The sequence below is a fragment of the Grampus griseus genome (assembly GCF_964374135.1).
Source record: "Grampus griseus genome assembly, chromosome: 1".
Classification (NCBI taxonomy): Eukaryota; Metazoa; Chordata; class Mammalia; order Artiodactyla; family Delphinidae; genus Grampus; species Grampus griseus.
In genome coordinates this window covers 20987412-21004914 of record NC_139017.1, presented here as the reverse complement: position 1 = coordinate 21004914, position 17503 = coordinate 20987412, and the positions used below count along the sequence as shown (strand labels likewise).

The 17503-nt window shown below is 46.4% G+C and overlaps 1 protein-coding gene across 1 annotated transcript in view; it reads left to right on the top strand.

The window, feature by feature from the left end:
• SUSD4 (sushi domain containing 4) overlaps positions 1 to 17503 on the top strand; it is a 120579-nt gene that overhangs the window by 74187 nt on the left and 28889 nt on the right. Inside the window, exons 4-5 of the mRNA XM_082661240.1 lie at positions 10276 to 10449; positions 14910 to 15098. Of these exons, the coding sequence (XP_082517366.1) occupies positions 10276 to 10449; positions 14910 to 15098 (363 nt within the window). The remainder of the gene's footprint in view (positions 1 to 10275; positions 10450 to 14909; positions 15099 to 17503) is intronic.

The following is a 17503-nucleotide window of genomic DNA, read 5'->3' as shown; positions in this document are numbered from 1 at the left end:
GATGGCTTCATAGGCTAATTCTATCAAACATTTAGAGAAGAGCTAACAGCTATCTTTCTCAAACTCTTCCAAAATGTAGCAGAGGGAATAACATTCTCAAACTCATTCTATGTGGCCACCATCACCCTGATACCAAAACCGACAAAGATGTCACAAAGAAAGAAAACAGGGCCGCCCCTGTAAGGATAGCCCCCCTTGGGATGGCTTTCCTCGCCTTGAGGAGGACCAATGTAGCCCCTGGCAGGATGGTCTGGTTGGACCTGCAGTTCCAGGGGCCGAGTTGAGACCCATGAGCTTTGCCTGGAAACCCACAGAGCAACCTCATCCAGCCTCTTGGTGCTTCTCAGCAGGAAGGTCCCTCCGCCTAGGAGGGCGATGTGGGTACCAATGACACGCTAGCCACGGTGCACGTGACGACCGGCTCCCCACACTAGATGTTACCATGTATATTACCTGCCAGTCTAAGCAGGCGGTTCTCATGCATGAGGTGGGCAAGGGAGGCCCCTGCGCACTGACAGCTGTTTCCTGTGGTGCTTCTGGCCTGTCTTCTTTCATCACTTGGCTGTAGGCCTGGTGGAGCCCATCTGCCTGATGCCCGCTTTAGACAGGCGGTCTGGTTAAGACTTTTGCATCCCTCAGGTAGACCTTTGCCGGCAAATACTTACAATGAGCTCCTCCAGGAGTTGCTAATTTTTTTTTCTGGCCTCCCCTTTACTCCTTTTCCTGACATTTGAGTTCCAAGTGCAGTTGGCACCAGCCATTTTTCGTCACTCACACACAAGGAACGCACGTGGGCATTCTTTCCTTCCGTCCTTCTGATTAGCTTGGTACACATTTTATCGTTGCTTTGCCCACAATTAGCGATGTTGTCAGAGCAATCGGGAATGAGTTTTCCATAGGACGTTGTGAGTTGAGTTGCCTGTCCCGGGTCCTGCACTCTGGGGATGTTGACAAAGATGGATTCAGAGAGGCAGCAGTTGAAGGTGAAAGATCCCTAGACAGCAACCCAGAACCTGCCCCGCCCCCATCATTATCGGCAAGGTCTACCTTGGGGTTGGGCACCCGGCCCGTCCAACACCCCCGTATACCTGTTCCTGGTCTTCACATTGCCTCTGTTTTCCCTTCTCAGCAAGACTGCAGTGTTTTAGGAGGTGTCTGTTATTTAATTAATTTATTTGTTTATTCATTTATTTAATGGCCGCACTGCACCGCATGGGGGATCTTAGTTCTCTGACTAGGGATCGAACCTATGTTCCCCGAAGTGGAAGCGTGGAGTCCTAACCACTGGACCGCCAGGGAATTCTCTAGGAGGCATCTGTTATATGTATTGGGTACCTATGCTTTATATGCATTATCTTCTTTACTACGGCAACCCTGTGGAGTAGGTTCTACTACCTTACAGACAGGAAACGTGGAGGCTCGGAGAGGCTGCATTTTCCACGGTCTCATAGGTAGCCCTGCATCCCAGTGGCAGAGCTAGTACCCAGATCCAGGTCTGTGCTTTCCAGTGTGTTCACCTCACCTGACCAAAGCTGATTTTTCCCAGGGGAAGGGAGGGGGAGCAGGTGACACATAATCACAGTGGGCCCACACCCACACCTCATGGGGGTGGCATCTTGCTTAAACCGGTAAGAACCTATTCACGCGGGGCACCGGTTTCCCAAAGTGTGTGCCAAGGACTCCCTGCATATTCACACCTCCTGCATTAGCATGTTAGGAGTGAGGCCAAGGATCCTGCATATTTTTTTTAAAACTCTCAACAGATTCTTATGCAAAAAAGTTTGAGGCCTCCTCATGTGGGGATGTGGTCTGATATTGTTTGACAATGGGGAAGAGAACATGATTTTCTGTAGTGTAAAAGAGAGGTTCTGGGAGATCATTAATTCTTAGAATCAGAGAATGTCACTGCTGTCTTTTTTTTTTTTTTTTTTTTTTTTTTCAGTACGCCGGCCTGTCATTGTTGTGGCCTCTCCCGTTGCGGAGTACAGGCTCTGGACGCGCAGGCTCAGCGGCCATGGCTCACGGGCCCAGTTGCTCCGCGGCATGTGGGATCTTCCCGGACCGGGGCACGAACCCGTGTCCCCTGCATCGGCAGGCGGACTCTCAACCACTGCACCACCAGGGAAGCCCACTGCTGTCATTTTATAAACAAAGAAACTAAAGCCAGGAATGCCCTGGAGGTCCCGTGGTCCCAGTTCAATCCCTGGTCGGGGAGCTAAGATCCCACATGACTTGTGGCCAAAAACCAAAACGTAAAAACAGAAGCAGTATTGTAACAAATTCAATAAAGACTTTATAAAAAATGGTCCACATTAAAAAAAATAAGAAGAAAAGAAACTAAAGCCTGTAGAGTTTAAGTGACTTACACACGTTACATGGCAAATAAACCAGGATTAGGACCCACACCCTGACTCCTAGTTCAGTGCTCTTTCTACCATCCTGCTGGTGTGCAGCCCAGGCTGCGTGTCAGAATCACCCAGGGAACTTTTAGAAATAACAGTGCTGGGAACTTTTAGAAATAACAGTGCCTTGAACTTTCTCCGAGAGATTCTATTTTGGTTGATCTGGGCAATGGGAGCTCAGACTTCAGCCACAAGCAGACAATGAGGACTTGAGACAAAAAAGTGCAGGTGGCAGCAGTAACTGGAATTACCCTGGGAACTTTTAGAAACTGAGCACAGGAGAGCTGTCCCTGTCCCTGTCCCAATCTGCTCTGTCTCCATGCTGAACCCCTCTCTGCCCCAGTTCCTTGCAGAGTGCAACAAGGAAAAAAAATGAATTCACTCAGTAAGCGTTATTTTTAAGTACTTACTAAAATCTTTTGACTCCCGTAGACCTGACCAGGATTGCTATAAAAGATGAGTAATTTGAAGTTAAGGAGTTTCTTTGAGTTTCCTGGGGAAAAGGTACAGTGTAAGTTTAAGTAGTAGTATTACATTATAAATTTTGAATTAAAAAATTCAACTTGACTCATGAGCTAAAGCTGGCGGTAAAGATGGCAGGTGACTCCTTTATTCAGTGAAACTGTGGGGTGCAGACACTTTTCAAAAGCAAGGTAGTCCTACTTCTTTTTTACAGTTACTCCTATATGAAAGTGAGTTGTCTCCCAGTTCCAGAAACTTCCCCAAACGGATGGATGCTTTTACAACGTTTTATTTAGGGCCCTTTTCTTCTTGTGTGCATTTTCTACCTTGTAAAATTTCTTTCTTGTTGCCTTGGACATGGGTTATCAGAAACAGCAGCCCATGCCCACAAGAGCAAGTATTTGCATGTCTTCCCCTAAGATAATCTCTTCTCATTTTCCATCTTCTAAGATGGGAGGGAGCAGAGCACTGCCTCTCCCTGTCTCCGGGACCACTGTCATGACTTATTTATGATTCTTGTAACAGAAGTCACTGCTTCTCTACTCTCCCTCCCTTGTGGCTTCAGTGTGAGTTTGGGTTTTTGTTCTTAAAAAGATTTCTTTAACTTAAATGTGGTCATGACTTGAAAGGAAAAACAAATCCAGAGGAAATAAGGTCAGGTCAGCTGGAGGCAGATGCAGCAAAGATAAATGACAGAAATGATCAGTTATCATTGTTGCAAGATGACGGCCGGACCGCCTCAGACGAGGGTTCACAAGCCTGCCCAGCTGAGCCCCCTGGAAGTGCAGAGGGAGAATCCAAATCCTAGCAGCCTTTACCAGCTGCTTCCCGTCATCTCCCATGTCATGTGAGCGCTGCCATTCGCCCTCTCGGTACGGGGGCCACGGAGGTATGGAGTTGCTTTGAGTCGCAGAATTATTCGAAAATGCAGAACATCTGCACATGTACAGAGCCTTGTCAGATCGTGTATAAAGGTCACAAAATGATTGTGAGCAACCTCGAACACCACGCCCATCGTGGAGATTCCCTAGAAAGCCGTTCTTCACAAGCTTGCAACTGAAACTTGCCAGAATTACGTGGGCTGCTTGTGAAAACTACAGGGCAACCCATCCTTCCAAACCCATCCCAGAGGAAGTTCATTTTCCCTCATGCTATCTTGAGCAGTTTGGGGCTGACCGTGGCTCCCCAGTGTGCATCTTGAAGGTCCTGTTATAATGCAGGTCTCCTCAGAACCCCACGTCGGGCCAGCGGAGGGAGAGGCCTTGGGTGCCGAGCTGCCTCCCAGCTGCTCACATAAGATTCTGTTCTTTACTGCATTTGTCTGACATAGCTGCTAAGGATGGACTGGGGCTTGTTAAATGTGAGCCTGCCTCTGCGTTTGGACCGCTGTCTTCAATCTAGTCAGTCACCTTGTGTATCCATCAAGCAGTGGTTCTCAACTTTGACGTCGTGGGAATTGCCCAAGGGGCATGTTAAAAATGCACATCTCCAGGCCTCCTCTTAGAGGTTTTATGCATTAGGAATCTGAATTTAGCAGGCCCCCCAAGACTATCACTTCTGATTCCAGCCACAAGTTTGGAAGTCCCCAAGGCCATCCTCAGGTTAAGTAATTCACCAGAAGGACTGATGATACTCATGATTATGGTTTATTACAGCAAAAGGACACAGGTTAAAATCATCCAAGGGGAGAGGCACACAGGGTCTAGGAGGCACCAGGCATGTGCTTTCAGTTGCTCTCTCCCAGTGGAGCTGTACACACAGTGCCTGTTCTCCCAGCAACAACGTGTGTCAAAACACACGGAGTTGGGCTTCCCGGGTGGCGCAGTGGTTGAGAGTCCGTCTGCCGATGCAGGGGACGCGGGTTCGTGCCCCGCTCCGGGAAGATCCCACATGCCGCGGAGCGGCTGGACCCAGTGAGCCATGGCCGCTGGGCCTGCGCACACGGAGCCTGTGCTCTGCAACGGGAGAGGCCGCAACAGTGAGAGGCCTGCGTACCGCAAAAAAAAAAAAAAAACACACGGAGTATTGACAACCAGAGAAGCTCACCTGAGGCTTGGTGTCCAGCATCTTTACTGGGGCTTGGTCATGTGGACGTAGTTGGCCACTTATGTGTCTCCACTTCTTCCAAAAGTAGAGCTGATAACCGTGGGGACCACCGTTCCCTGGCCTAAGTCACATTGTTAGCATAGACTATCTGGTCTATGCTAAGCTCCAGATAAACAAAGATATCATCTCAGGTAGAGCAATCCAAGGGCTTAGAGGTTAATTCCCAGGAGCTGAGGGCAAAGGCCAGAACTCCCTTTTGGCAAGGCCAGCCCTTTACTGCATGTACCCACATGATACAGAGCATGTCACGGCCCATGCATTAGAAACTCCAGGAGCTCCCGCCACACTAAAATAAAACCAAATCCCCTGTCCTCATCTACAAGACCCTGGATGATCTGACTTTCCATCTCCCTCTTGCTTCCTACAGGCACACCGATTTTCTTTTTTTTTTTTTTTAACACGAGATTAGCCCTTTTTTTTGGCCATGCTGTGCAGCATGTGGGATCCTATTTCCCCCGACCAGGGATCGAACCCGCACCCCCTGCATTGGAAGCATGGAGTCTTAACCACTGCACCGCCAGCGAAGTCCCTGATCTTCTTTTGTGTTTTTAAGGACACTGAGCTCTTTCCTGGCCTTTGTAGTAGCTGTTCCCTCTGACTGAAACTTCTTCCTGGTCCACACATGATTGGATTCTTCTTGTCATTAGGTCTTAGCTTAATAAAAGTCATTTCCTCAGAGGCGCCTTGCCTGTCTACACGAATTAAAGGAGTGCCCAAGTCTGTTCCTATCCTATTACCTCGTTATGTGTTCATCATAGCAGTGATCATTGCCTGTTATTTTCTAGCTCACTTACCTGATAATTTGCCTGTTAGCAGTCTCCCTCATTGCAAATGCCATAAGAGTAAGATACTTGACTTTCTCTCTATCCCCAGCACCTAGAATGTACTGGGCCTAGAGTAAGTCCTCAATAACTCAATGAATGAGTGAACAGCTTTACAAGTGCTGGCTTAAACAAGGTCCAGTAGAATTCTTTACAGCAAGGCTTTCAGAGCCTTTAATATGCTAATATGAATTGTGAATCTGAGTGAGTATCATGTATTCATGTTCCTAGGAACACTTTGGGGGGCATATTGATGTTGAAACATAGCATTTTTAAGGAATCAGATTTGTTTTCATGTATAACTAATATTTTAAAGGGAAACAAATCTGGGACTTCCCTGGTGGCGCAGTGGTTAAGAATCCGCCTGCCGACGCAGGGGACGCGGGTTCAAGCCCTGGTCTGGGAAGATCCCACATGCTGCAGAGCAGCTAAGCCCGTGTGCCACAACTACTGAGCCTGCTCTCTAGAGCGTGTGCGCCACAACTACTGAGCCCGTGTGCCGCAACTACTGAAACCAACGTGCCTAGAGCCCGTGCTCTGCAACAAGAGAAGCCACTGCAATGAGAAGACTGCGCACCACAACAAAGAGTAACCCCCACTCACCGCAACTAGAGAAAGCCCGTGCGCAACAATGAAGACCCAGTGCAGCCAAAATTAAATAAATAAATTTATAAAAATAAATAAATTAATTAATTAAATAAAAGAGAAGTAAATCTAACACATGGCACATATTCTTTAAAATTCCTCTTTCTCTTTCCTGCTCCATCCTTTAGGACTCTGCTCTCTGCAACTAAATCTGATCAGTTGATTTGTACGTAGGTATACATGTGTAGTACAGCCTTCGGGCCTTTTATCCACTCTGTTATTTATTTATCATATTAAAACCTCATTGTTACTAGTAGCAAGATACAAAAATAATGATAGTGATAGGCTGGTGAAAAATGATTTCTGGAATGGAAGCTTTTGATATCCCTCAAATTTATCTCCAAAGTGCCCACTGATACCCTGTAGACAAAAGTTTTGACTGTTGACCTGATTCTACTTGATAGACCTTTTTTCATAGGTATATTTCTTTGGTAACAACATTTTTGAAGCAGTTTTTACAAATTCTTTGTGTCAGCTGGATGCATTTGTGCTATAGAAAATCATGTTATTTCTATATGAAACTTTAGAATTGATGAAGGTTGCATGTTTCTTTTCAGAGCCTAAAGATCCTGGTTTGTTTCTTTCCAGAGAAATAAGGTCCAGAGTTGTTGACTGCTACCGATAACTGGTTAGGACATGTATTTATTCCAAAGCCTTCTTTCTACTTCACCCTCCTTCAGTTGGGGGGATTAGGTGCCAGACATTCTGGATAAAAAATAATTAGAAAGGCTCTGGATGGTATTTTCTCCTGTCAACGTTTAGGTTAGGCTTTGTTAGAGATGGTCTGTTTGAGTTTTGTGCTTATGCGGAGGGCACGGCCGCTTCTGGCCTCTCTACCTTGGTGGAGTTTGAACTCCAACTGTTGACTCCCCAGTGGATATGGGGTTCCACTCACATAGTAAATTGGTCCTATATCACTCTCTCTGCTGACTCTTCTTTGAGTAGAGTACATAATGACTCGCATTTGGGAGGCTGTGAATTCCCTTTGAACCTCTATTCCCGGGCTCCTGCCTATGGAAACGTGACATTCTAATTAGAAGTTCAAAGCATTCTATACTATAGACCACTATGCAGAGAAGCCACTCTTGAAAACAAGGCTGGGTGCTTCCGCTCCTGGTCAGCCGGTGTCCATATGTCACAGTGTCCAAATGGCCAGTTCTGTCCATTGAGTTTACTGCCACCGGTTGGCCACCTCCTGAGTATACTGGTTAATTCTTGAATAAGTTTTAAGTCAACCATGAAAATAACTGTTAGTCATATAAGTTACTACCACAGGATCTATTTACAGCCCAGATTTTACAGACCGATGCCTTGACAAATGTGTTTTTATTTGCTGTGAATAATTTCTGCATAGCGATATTGAAAAAAATGTAATTCACATTTTCCATTAAGAAGAAGGCAGCAGCAGTGTGCAGAGAACTGTCAATTATCTGTGACTCCCGTCATCATTATTCTGGGATTGATTTGGGAGGAATTCAGCTATTCTTGCAGAAAAACTATTGGTTAAACATGAACAGTTAGAAAACCTCTTTCTGTAGCCTGAGACACAAAAATGAGAAGTAAGATTGAAACCAGAACCCAGTTCTCCAGCCAAGACTCTCTCTGTTGAAATCCATAGGCAAAGGGAAGAGCTGATGATGGGTTTCCTCAGGGGAAGGCTTAGCTGCCAGGACTGCCCCGAAAGCCTGTTAATCAGCCTCTCGAGGGGGCTGCAGGCGCACAGTGTTCTCGGGCAAAGGTCCACATGGCTTCCCTCAGCCTTTCTTTGCCAGGTGTGTACAAAGGTCTGGAGGCACGGAGGGAACGTCAGGGGAAGTGGCGACACAGTCGCTGCTCTCAAGTTAATGGTGGGAACGAGGGCTGAGATCAAGGCAGAGCCGGGCTCGCAAGTGTTTGCCTCCGGAGAACTCATAGGAGATGGTGAATGGCCGCCACCCCTGCGCTCTCAGCTGCCAGGGCCCTGCTCTGCCTGGGAGGCCTCTTCTGCCCGAGGCTTTCCCGTCACTAACTTTCTGTTTTCTGGAGTCCGTTGTTGTCAGATTGCCCCCAGTAAACCCAGCCTCAACCACACATCAGAGCTCCTGGGACATGCTCTTTTGAAAGCTACCCAAGTTCCCAGCTCGCAGAGGCATCCTCAGGCCAGCCACCTGCCTCAGGCTTCCCAGAGGCTCATCACCCTAGAGCTAACCGTTCAAAGCTTAGAGGAACTTGAAGGTCAGACTTCCTATTAATACTATTCCAACCTATTCTGGATTCAATAGGCTTTGGGGAGTGGCTGAGAAACCCACTGAGAAATTTCTGAAGGAAGCTTCTATGATCATCAAAGTGCTGTTTTTAAATTTTGCCTTGTTTCAAAAAACTAAGAAGCAGCAGACTGGAAACAACTCATCTACCTGACTCTAAAAGTAGAAATAAATAAATAGCTCATGCTTACAAGCATATATGCGTGTAAAATCAGAGACTTTAAAACAGGAGATGAAGAGAGACACATGGTGAACAAAGTGACTTAAACCAGATGGGACTGACATGTACACACTGCTATATTTAAAATGGATAACCAACGGAGACCTACTGTATAGCACAGGCAACTCGGTTCAACATTCTGCAATAATCTACACGGGAAAAGAATTTGAAAAGATACATATATACGTATCACTGGATCACCTTGCTGTACACCTGAAACGAACACAACAACATTGTTAGTCAACTCTACTCCAATATATATTTAAAAAAAAAAATTAGATGGGATTAGTTGGGCGGTGTTTAGAGGGGGAAGGGCCAGAGGGAGCAGGACCCCAACTTCCCAGCGCAGAGTGGACTGGCCCGCAGGGTAAACTGGAGGTAGCTAGAGTTAGAAGCGGATAGTTACAATTGATTAGGGTTTTTTTGCTTTTTTTTTGTTTTGTTTTTTTGCGGTACAAGGGCCTCTCACTGTTGTGGCCTCTCCCGTTCCGGAGCACAGGCTCCGGACGCGCAGGCTCAGCGGCCATGTCTCACGGGCCCAGCCGCTCCGCGGCATGTGGGATCTTCCCGGACCGGGGCACGAACCCGTGTCCCCTGCATCGGCAGGCGGACTCTCAACCACTGCGCCACCAGGGAAGCCCTACGATTGATTAGTTTTATTTTCTCTTTTAATCATTTTGTTGCATGATTGTACCCCCCAACACCCTTCTCCTGACCGCGTGGCCTCTTCCCCTCCCAGCCACCTGCATTCTGCTCCGATTCCATTTTTCAAAGGCAACAGTTGCTTTCTCTGAGTCTTTTGTGATATTGGCAGTAGTATGTGCTGCTCTATTCATTATCTTTTTAAAAACAGGTAAGGTGGATGGGAAATGCTAATAGCAAATGCAGCCCCAGCTCGGCCCCCTGCTGTTCTGCAAAGCACATTTTCTTATCAGGCCCAGGCCCTCGCCCCACAGGCAGAGGCAGGAGGACCAGGCGAGAGCAGCCAGCCAGGCTGTTTGGTGCAGTGCACGGTCCACAAACACAGCCAAGTGGGCAACCAGCTAGATAGTTCATGTGAATCCCCAGCTTTTGTCTTTCTTCACTCGTTTCCAAAATTGCTTGTAAGCTCAACTGTAAAGTGTAAAGTGTCGCGGGCGGAAAACAAGGTTCCTTTTGGACCTGGACCTCGACCCCTCTTCCTATTTCTCTGTGAAGCAGGTTCTGCAGCTTCTGCTGCTTGCCCTTGGGACCTGAGTCTAGCGATAAATAAAGAACCATTTATCAGATTGCGGCGTAGGTTGAGACCAGGTGTGAAAATAAGAGCTTTCTTGTGAAGCTGTGAACCACAACTGTTTGAATTCCAAAAATAATGTGTCCTTTTTACGCAATTGCAGATTGCCGCATTCCACAAATTGAAGATGCCGAGATTCATAACAAGACATACAGACATGGAGATAAATTAATCATCACTTGTCACGAAGGATTCAAGATCCGGTACCCTGACCTGTACAACATGGCTTCATTATGTCGTGATGACGGAACGTGGGACCATCTGCCCATCTGTCAAGGTACGGGGCTGAGGCTGTGGTTCTCAGCTGTTCTTTCAGACTTGATTGTGGAGCGGGTACACGTTTCTCTAATAGGATGACAGGGGGAAACACAAAGCCACGCACACCCCATGGTTCAGCTGTACTGCACTCTGATCACCACAGCTCTGTGTTTGGAATCTTCCCACAATTCCCTGTGCTTCTCTCCAGCTCTATACACCCAGCTTTAAAGTTTAAATGGGAGATACCTTATTCTTTAGTGTGTTGGATGTCTCCTTTATCCTAAGAAACCAAAAGTCGTTGCAGAATTAAGAGCCTTGTAACTGGGCTGTGAACACAATGATGAACTATTGTATATTTAATGGAAATAACAGCATTTATACTGATTCGGTTGTGGTGCGAATATATTTAAAGCCAATCTTACAGAGGCTATTTTCTCTTAATAATGTTATCCTTTTTTATAATGCATGAGGAGCAGAAAAATAATCAAATTCAAATTTCATCCAAACCATACGATGAATATTTATCCTCCTGCGTTTTTTAAATTTGCTTGGGCCGACACAGAGGGCCCCCTGTTTGTGAAAATAAGCCCTCGAGTTCCCATTAATTCTGATTTTATTTTTTGACATGTGACTTGGACCAAAGGACTAAAAAAACCCATGCATAATTCATAATCCAAGGGAGAAGGCTAGCAATCTTATTTACACCAAAAGCACTGGCATGTTAAAGTTGAGACTGATGTCAACTTTCTGCTTGGAAATCATGACGGGCAGACTCTGATATTGCTTTGTGCACCCCATAGTTGGAAATAAATCATTTCCTTATGTGAGAGTTTAAGAGTCACGGCCCCTTGAAGAAACAAAGGCTTCAGGATTAGGAGGACAGAGGCAGCCCAGGTCCTCACCCTCCTGCATTTCTCCCCAGAAGCTTCTGGGTTGTTTAGCGTGTTATGTGTTACATTCTTAAAGGAGACACGTGATTTATTTCTACTCTCTTAGAGACTCTCCACAGAGTCAGCAGCCGGCTTTTAGGTAGGGCTGTTTATCCAAATGAACTTTATTAACCATGAATTCGTTCCAGTCCTGCGGCGTTATCCGAGTAACGGCCAAGAAAATTATTTCAGGCTCCAACCCCTTCTCGCTTTCATATTTTCCACTTGTCTTTCGGTTCTCCCACCCTTTCAATTTCCTTTTACATCCCTTAAATACAGTACGCTTCTTTAGGAGTTCTTTTTACCCCAATGATTTTTTTAAATGCCCTATGGGAATAGACATCTTGGGGTGTCATTGTCACGAGTTCAGGTGCAGGCTTGCCTCTTGCTCTGTCTGTGCCCTTTCGCCCCTCCCCTCTAGCACCCCTTACTAAATCTCAGTCATAACACAGCTTCGATGTTTTTTGCAGCAACAAAAGAGCTGGCTGGCCGCTCTTGAAAGGTGTGCGTCTTCAAACAGCAATACAGCCCACAGCCCACCTTCAGCCCTTCTCAGAGCCCTCGGTCCCCACAGAGGAGGTGCCCCTGGTCTGGGCCCTGATACCCCCCTCCAGCCCCTGCACCTTGCCGTCCACCCGCGTGGGCACAGCAGGGTTGCTTTAGACAGCCTGACACCTCTCGAGCCCCCAGGGGGTATATAATTGGCCCTTCGAGTGACATTTCATCCTGTAATTTTTATTTGTACCTATAGATCCAGGGGCTACAGCCTGAGGAACCATTTCTCTATTATCTCGAAGTGCAAATAGAAATCACATTCAACTATTGAGTCGAAGTCAGTTTTCTACTGTATTTTTACGACAGGCTGTCCTCCAACCAAGAGTGAGCACAGCTTTCCTTCTCTGATTGGCTGCACGTGTTCCAACCCCTTTCACCTCCTTCTGGAGTTGGAGGTGGGAACTGTTCCAAGGCCATTTTTTCCCCGGAACTTTGTGTTTTAGAGATCCATGTGCCGATGCTTCCTGCTCCCTGTGGGTCAGAGTTAGTTTCTGACTTAGGGGATGCAGTCTATCCACATGGGTAGCTTAGAACCACACTCCTTCCCAGAAGGAGGCAGGGGCACAGTCACGTGTGCCCACACATTGGAACCCTGCTCAGGGTTCTAACACATTCCCTTGTTGGTGTTGATTTGCTTATCTTTTTTTTTTTTCTCAGTTACTGATCCTGTTTATGCCTGATTGCCAAACTCCCTTCACACATTTCACTTCTGCCATGAACAGTGTTCATTTTCAGCTCCGAAAAAAAAAAAAATCCTTTAAGACCGTCGGGACTGCCCAAAAGGATGGCTGGGCACCACGCGTGTCTGATCTGGTCCATCCTGAGTGTGGCTTGTTCCGGGCAGGGATCTTTGGGGTCTGTGGGGTCTGCGGGGCTCCGGGACACCAGGAGGCAGCAGTGCAGGTTGACCCTTGACGACCCCAGAGTGAATGCCTCCTACATTCTGCACCCCTCACTGTGTTGTCTGTGTCTGCTCTGATACAGACACAGACACCACAGTCTAAGGCGCCGACCCGAGCAGTTCGCTGAATACGCAGCTCTCGACGCTTGTATTGTAATGTGTCGGAGAGTCATCTTAAGAGAGGAGTTCCGTCATCTGCTGCAGTGCCTGCGTGATACAGTTTGTGCTTGGTGATTGGAAGGGAAAGTAGGTTTTTCCATTATCTATTATTTACTTCACACACAATTAGTTCTCCCCGGGAAGAGCACAGCTCTGCGGGGTCATTATTCCCTCCAGTGAAACTGCTGAAGCCAATAAGAAATTCACTAATCACAGCAGATGCCACACCACGTGGGCTGCTGTGCCACTGGGAATGTTCCACTGGGCTGCACAGGCTTCAGGACAAAAGGCAGCTACTGTTTTACAGAAGTAGGGATTGAGGCCTCACGCTCACTCAGATGGCACACGGTATTCTGTGCATGGTGCACAAACTCGCTACAGCACGTCTGCTCAAAGCCTGGTGCCACGGCAACAGCGCCCGGAAACCTGTAGCAGTGCGAATCTTTGAGCTCCACACGGACCCACTGAACCAGAAGCTCTGGGTGTGTGGGCCAGCAGTCTGTCCTACAAGCCCTCTCTGGGTTATTCTCAAGTTTGAGAACCACTGCGTTACATGTTACTTTCCTATTTCACCTAAAACACAATGGGATTTTCAAAACTTTCATTGCACTGCGTCAGGCAGGTGTCTGTTCCGGTATCTGCTGCCGTGGAACCCAGTCTGCATCCTAACCTTCTCGAGCTGCCCACCACCGCTGCTGAAACAGGAAATAGTCTCTCTTCCCTCTGTGGCACCTCAGTGGTTCTCAGCCCTGATAGCACTTTAAGATTATGTGGGGAGCTTTAAAAAAGATAGGGGTGTCCAGGCTGGATACCTACCCAGGCACAGGTCTGGGCATTAGTGTTTTTAAAAATTGCCTCAGGTGAAAAGGGAACCCTCCTACACTGTTGGTGGGAAGGCAAGTAGGTGGGGCCACTGTGGAAAACAGTATGGAGGTTCCTCAAAAAACTAAAAATAGAATTAACATATGACCTAGCAATCCCCCCCCCCATGCATCTATCCGGACAAAACTTTAATTCAAAAAGATCCATGCACCCCAATGTTCATAGCAGCACTGTTTACAATAGCCAAGACATAGAAACAACCTAAATGTCCATCAACAGATGAGTGGAGAAAGAAGATGTGGTATATATATACGATGGAATATTACTCAGCCATAAAAAAGAACGAAATAATGCCATTTGCAGCAACATGGATGCAACTAGAGATTATCATACTAAATGAAGTAAGTCAGACAGAGAAAGACAAATACCATATTTTATCACTTATATGTGAAATCTAAAATGTGACGCAAATGAACCTATCTATGAAACAGAAACGGACATAGAGAACAGACTTGTGGTTGCCAAGGGGGAGGGGGTTGGGGGGAGGGATGGAGTGGGAGGTTGGGATTAGCAGATATAAGTGATTATATACAGAATGGAGAAACAACAAGGTCCTACTGTATCACACTGGGAACTATATTCAGTATCCTGTGATAAACCATAATGGAAAAGAATATAAAAAAGAATGCATGTATATATATGTATAACTGAATCACTTTGCTGTACAGCAGAAATTAGCACAACATTGTAAATCAACTATACGTCAATGAAAAATAAATTAATTAAAAACTTTCCTCAGGTGATTCTAACATGCAGTCAGGGCTGGAACCACCGGCTAGGGGTGTCCCGATCCACAGCTCCACCTCTCGTTACTACTTCCCTACTCGTCTGACCCTCTCGATGCCACTTGCAACTATACAAGCAAATGCCTGCTTTAGAAATAGAATAGGTACACAGATAAGGAGGTCTGAGCATTTAAGACCAAGGTGTGCGGTCCTCGGAGGCCATGCCACGTTTTCAGCGGGGGAAACCGGAAGACATATAGTGCTTTGTCTTTCAGGTGTACAAAGATGACCACGTGAGACACTTCCCTTTTTCTTTCCCACGTCGCAGGCTGCCTGAGACCGCTTGCCTCTTCTAATGGCTATGTGAACATCTCTGAGTTCCAGACCTCCTTCCCAGTGGGAACTGTGATCTCCTATCACTGCTTTCCTGGATTCAAACTCGAGGGGTCGGAGTATCTCGAGTGCTTACACAACCTTATCTGGTCGTCCAGCCCACCCCGGTGCCTTGCTCTGGAAGGTATCACATCTTATTCTTTTGGAAGTTGAATTTTGGCTTATTAAAGTGGATGTTTCAATAGGAGGTAAAGAGCTGAGATTATGGTCAGCAATAACTTCTGTTCCCTGAGTACACATTGCTTGCAGAGGCAGCAAGCCTGATCATCTGCCATGAAGCAGTACTTACAACCAGACATAAAACTGGCTTTCCCCATTCTCAGGCTTAAAGGGGATGAAAGAGAAAAGTTTCAAGCATCAAAGGTTACACTGCAAAATATTGCAAAGTTAAATGAAGTGTCTTCAAAAATTAATTTTCTCTGCACCAAATGAAAACAGATTGTATTATGGCATCATTAATCTCACCCCTCGTTTTATTGTTGTGTCAGTGTTTCCTCCTATTTCCATTCATTTTATGGCTTGGCTCTAAATGTTTTGCTGCAAGCACACACTTGGAAGCCTGAAACCAAGAGATTTTCCTCCTTGTTTTTGTTAAATATATGTGATTATTTTTGAGTGCGGTTCACTAAAGACCACTAATCAGTAGTATGGAATGGTCGGGGTGGGAGGTGGTCAGAGCATTCACTGCTGGAATCAGGCCAGTGTCTATAAGGGTCTATAGAAACTTCTCCTAGTTAAGCTGGGCATACTGGCTCAGCCCTCGCTTTAATTCAGGTCTTGAAATTATGATTATGCAGGGAACAAACACCGGTTTACTTCTTGGCATCTGAATACAGTGGGCGGGACGCGGGTCTATACGGGGAAAGAAAAAAATGAAAGGAAATCTCTAATCAAGAGCCCCTCCAAAGCCCATCTGCAGCTTTTCTCGGGAAACAAATCAAGACACAGTAGAACGTAGAAACAAACAAGTTCTCACAAGCACCGTCTGCCTCCACGCGTGCGCCTCAGTGTGGGACGAGGTCAGGTTAGGAGGTGTGTTATGGGGGGTGACAGCCAGAGGGATCAGAGGTGTCTCCTAAGGAAGACCATGGGTTGGCCGGAGCCATGGAGCCTCCTTAGAGAGAAAGGAGGAAGGGGTGGAAGGGAGGGGAGCCTGCTGCTTGAAGGAGAGAGAATGCCAGCCGGGGCCGTCAGTGGTGCTCTTCTCCTAGGCTGGTAAGCGGAACCCCCGCTCGCCCCTACTTCCCACCCATCCTAAATCTCCTAGGGGGTCAGAGCCCACAGTAGAGAGAGGTAAAATACAGGACACCCAGTTAAATCTGAATCTCAGATAAATAGCAAATAATTTTTTAATGTGAACATGTCCTAAATATTGGATGGGACTTACTCATGGTCAACAAGTATTCTTTGCTTAGCCGAACTTCAACTGTAACTCAGTGTCCTGTATTTTCATTTGCCACATCTGGCAACCCTAGCCTAGAGGGATAAGGGTATCTCCTGTTTCCACTGGGAACAGCTTTTCTGCCGTCTGGACACCGCTGGCCAGCGTGGTGAGTGTGGGCTGCTGGTGAATGGGGGCTTTTCTGGTTCCTGGAGGTTTCTCCCTGCTCAGATAAGCAGAACTAGAGGACCTGTTAAAGGTATCATGTTACAATTATATCAATTTTAAATGCTATTTTCAAATCTTTTCAAATTCAGTTCAAACACCTTTCAAGCCATCATGTTCTAAGCTTCATTTTGAGACTTTGAAAGCAGTTTTTCTGGAGCTTAGGGAATATAATGTGAATAGGCATAAAACAAAATCTCACTTGAAGGGGCCAGTGAGCTAAGGTTATGAACAGGAAGCCATGAGTGGCTTCTGATTGGAAATGGGTCTCGTGATTTAACACAAGTCCCTTTTTCTCTGCCAGCCTGGCCTGTGCCCGAAGGGGACGCTAAAAGTCCAGGTGACAGCTGCCTGTGACAAGAAGGCCACCTAATACCTTTGTCCTCCATTTAAAAAAAAATAATATTTACATCCTTATTTTCAATACATGTTCCTTTCAATTACCTGATGCAATTAGTTTGTGAGACGCTTAAATGCTACCCTGGCTAAAGGCACCAAAGACATGATTCTAAACTGAGAGAGGCAGAGAGGACTAAAGGGTTTTTTGTCTCAAGACTGCATAGAAGCTGGGTTAAAATAAAAGGTAAGGATCCACGAACAAAAAGTATCCAGATGACACCCGGGTGCTGGTATTTCCTTAACTCTTACTTGAATAGTGTATCGTCTTTTTCAAAGGCGGTGCCTTATTTATGCAGATTGTCAAATGGTATTCAACGCAGATGCGCTGTCCCGAGGGAATCTACCCACCCCTTTAATATATCACCCACGGTCCCCCATCCCCTCATTTTTTTTCTGTCTTCCTGAGCACACAATTTGATTTTTCTTGATGGCAGAGTGAAAATTATCGCACTGTGCTGTGGAATCATGACACCCTCGGGGGCTTTGAATAATATATTAGGGCGCTCTGACCCCTGATATGACTG